Here is a 3,503-nt window from a genome sequence, read left to right on the forward strand (position 1 = left end):
AACCCTACCCCTACCCTTACCCCTAACCATAGCCCATAACAAAGACATCTCAAACAATGTCATCTTTGCATTAAAAATTACATAACTGAGCGAATGACACTTAATGACAGTTGTCATAAACATGCATAAAAAAACTTTCATATTCATGACATGTGTCATGCCATGATTATGAAGGTGTCATGTCAGTCTTATGCACACCCCTTCAAGTAAAGTGTAACCACGCTTCGTTTATAATGATGGGTTTTAATGTTTTTGTCTCATCGCTCCGGCCGGACAGGGCATCACAATATGGTAAGAGGCGTAACATTTCCATCACATGCTTGAGGTATTTGGCCAAATCACAATGCACTGGATAGCTGGCCAATCAGAGCACACCTTGCTTTTCAGACCGATGAGCTTTGCAAAAATCGAGGCGTTTCAGAAAGGTGGGGCATAGAGGAGAAACAATGTACAGTATGTGGAAAATAATGTGTTTTTTGAACCTTAAACCGCATAAACACATTTCATTACACCAAATACACAAAATAATGTTCTTTTTAGCAACATCATATGACCCCTTTAACACATGCTAATTAAAATCTTTAAAAAATAAAAATGTACAATATTTTTTAAACCATATGGTTTTCAAAATCAGGTTTTTGAATTTATTTGTTCATGACAACAGAAGTGCCAGAGGTACAAGTTGGCTTATAAATAATTTCTAAGTGGGATTTGGAGTCAAAAAGTTTGAGAACCATTGCTTTTAATGTCTTGGTCGTGACCAATGCCTGAATAGGTGATTGTGAAACTCTGATCCGCCTCACTAAATTTCTGTTGATGTTCTGCTGCATGTAATGCTTCCATTGCTCCATGTACCCGCAGATTTAATCTAGTCTTTGCTACAACATGTGCTTTAGCAGCTTAAAGGGGTCCTATTATGCTTTTTCACTTTTTCAACTTTAGTTAGTCTGTATTGTTGCTGTTTGAACTTTGTAACTTTGCAGATCTTTTTTTATGCTCAAAGTTCACTTCAAAAGGAGATATTTTATTTAACAGAAATCACTTTTCAAAAACTACAACGAACGACTCGTTTGGACTACAACGCATATTTTCTGGGATTTGTGATATCACAAATATCGACGAATAGGATGAGACCTGGTTGAGCTGCACTAGAGAAGGCCACGAGTGTTATCACTATGTCGGAGACACGCTAGCTTTCCCAAGGCAGACGAACTTAGAGTAGTTACAATCATCCGGGTTTAAATCACGCTCAAATTGATTTGATATTGACGCAATATAAGACTTTGTAAAAGAGCATAATAGGACCCCCTTAACAACAAAAGTTGTCAATACTAGAAAACCCTAAGGAGCCTGCCGAAAGATCTATCTCAATACATCAAGATATTTGATGCTGTTGTTTATACTGTTATACGGTCACTGAATAGGATTAGTGTGGTGTTATTTCATTATGCCACCAATTATGAAACTAAAAGTGCTTCTTTCTATCTGCACTTACCATATTTATTATATTTCAGGTGTTTGTCGTTGGCCCAGATAAGAGGCTGAAGCTGTCCATTCTCTATCCAGCCACTACAGGGCGCAATTTCGATGAGATTCTCCGTGTCATAGACTCTCTGCAGCTGACTGCAACAAAGAAGGTGGCCACACCTGTTGACTGGAAGGTAAGAAACAGCCTTTCTTTCCTTACTATATGGAAGAATTTATTTGTTTTTTATTTTAATTATAAATTTATTTTTCTTATGTGGTCCGAGAAAAAAAAATAGTGAAGTTAAATTTATTTGTATTTTTTCCCTTCCTTTTTTTTTTTTTTTTTTTTTTTTTTTTTTTTTTTAAGCCTCTGGTCAAGAAGTCATGGTCATCCCTTCTTTGTCGGATGAAGAAGCCAACAAACTTTTCCCAGCAGGTTTTACCCTCAAAGAGGTGCCTTCTGGGAAAAAATACGTACGCTACACTAAACCGTAACTGATATATTGGGGCAATACTGTAGAAATGGCATTTAACTAACATCATATTTAAGTCCAACTGATGTGGTGCATTCTGACTTTGATTACATGACCCATCACCTGCTACTATCCAGAGAGAGAAATCATCAGAATTTAGCATCTTAAGGTTATTACATACAATCGAATTATTGTATTGTGCCTTAATCTCAATAAAACTCTGGTCCTTTTGTAATTTAAAAAGATGTTGATGAGTATTCATTTGGACTGTGATATTTTGAGATGTATATGAATAATGAATTCTAATTTTGGATACTTGCTGTTTATGGTTCATCTCTAAAATGCATAAGTTGTTGTGGTATTTCACGGTGTATAGTAGTATGTGACAAATGTTTTGTTCCTTGTAGCGGTCATGACTGGTTATGACATGGTGTATGATGGATTTATTGCAAATGCAATTTAAACATAGATCTGGTTTACATTACCTAAATTGGTTGTGTGAACTCCTTTGTGGCAAAGCTGAATTTTCAGCAGCAGTTACTCCAGACTTCAGTGACCCTCGGGTATTATTCTAATATGATGGTTGCTTAAGTAATATTTCTCATTATCAATGTTGAAAACAGTTGCTGTAAATATAATTTTGTTTTCTGTGTTACAATTTAAACGTCCTTACTGTCACTTTTAATTAATTTAATGCATCCTTGCTGAATTTTCAAAAAGAAAAGTATTATTATAAGTTTTAAAGGTGCCATAGAATGGGAAACTGTATTTACCTTGGCATAGTTGAATAATAACAGTTCTGTACATGGAAATGACATACCGTGAGCCTTAAACACCATTGTTTCCTCCTTATGTAAATCTTATGCATGCAAAAGACCACTGAAAAATAGGCGACTCAGAACATAACACGACTGTGACGTTACAGTCGGGATCACTAATATGTAAGCCCCCAACATTTGCATATACCTGCCCATGTTCTATGCCAGGTGGACCTGCACAGCCGAATCATCAGAAGTTCTGCAGGTATTGTGAAGAAACAAGCGAGGACAACAGCGAAAATGGCAGATCATGGAAATAAATATGTTCCAGGCTGTGCAGGGAATGTGAAGTGCAGGGATGGGTTGGTGTCTGTATTCAGAAAGGCACAGAAAGTTAACGCCAGCCACTAAAGGGACATGGTTAGTTGCTTGCTAGCAGTAGCCCGTTACATTACAGTACATAAGATTTCACTTACCACATAAACCGAGTAAGGAGAGATGACTGAGGATGATGTAAAACGCGATCGTGCATTCGAAAGCAGTTTCAATGCCCCACATATTTATAGCGGCTCCCTGATGTCCGCATTTTATATACAATATAATTACCCAACGATATAACTGCGAGAGAAAGTATATATTTTCCCTGTGTTTCCTTCCTGCTGTGTGAGCTACTGAAATGAGCCGCACTGTGAAACAGCCAATCAGAGTAGAGCTCAACATTGAGCCGCACTGTGAAACAGCCAATCAGAGCAGAGCTCAATATTGTTATTCATGACCCTTCCAAATAAGGTAAAAACTTTCATTC

General features: G+C 37.1%; 1 protein-coding gene across 1 annotated transcript in view; it reads left to right on the forward strand.

Moving 5' to 3' along the window:
* Positions 1–2,183, forward strand: part of prdx6 (peroxiredoxin 6) — a 7,931-nt gene extending 5,748 nt beyond the window's left edge. The window contains exons 4-5 of the mRNA XM_016461285.1: positions 1,515–1,661; positions 1,835–2,183. Of these exons, the coding sequence (XP_016316771.1) occupies positions 1,515–1,661; positions 1,835–1,966 (279 nt within the window). The 3' untranslated portion in view covers positions 1,967–2,183. The remainder of the gene's footprint in view (positions 1–1,514; positions 1,662–1,834) is intronic.
* The last annotated feature ends 1,320 nt before the right edge of the window (positions 2,184–3,503 follow it).

The sequence above is a fragment of the Sinocyclocheilus anshuiensis genome, unplaced genomic scaffold (assembly GCF_001515605.1).
Source record: "Sinocyclocheilus anshuiensis isolate Anshui unplaced genomic scaffold, SAMN03320099.WGS_v1.1 scaffold400, whole genome shotgun sequence".
Taxonomy (NCBI): Eukaryota; Metazoa; Chordata; class Actinopteri; order Cypriniformes; family Cyprinidae; genus Sinocyclocheilus; species Sinocyclocheilus anshuiensis.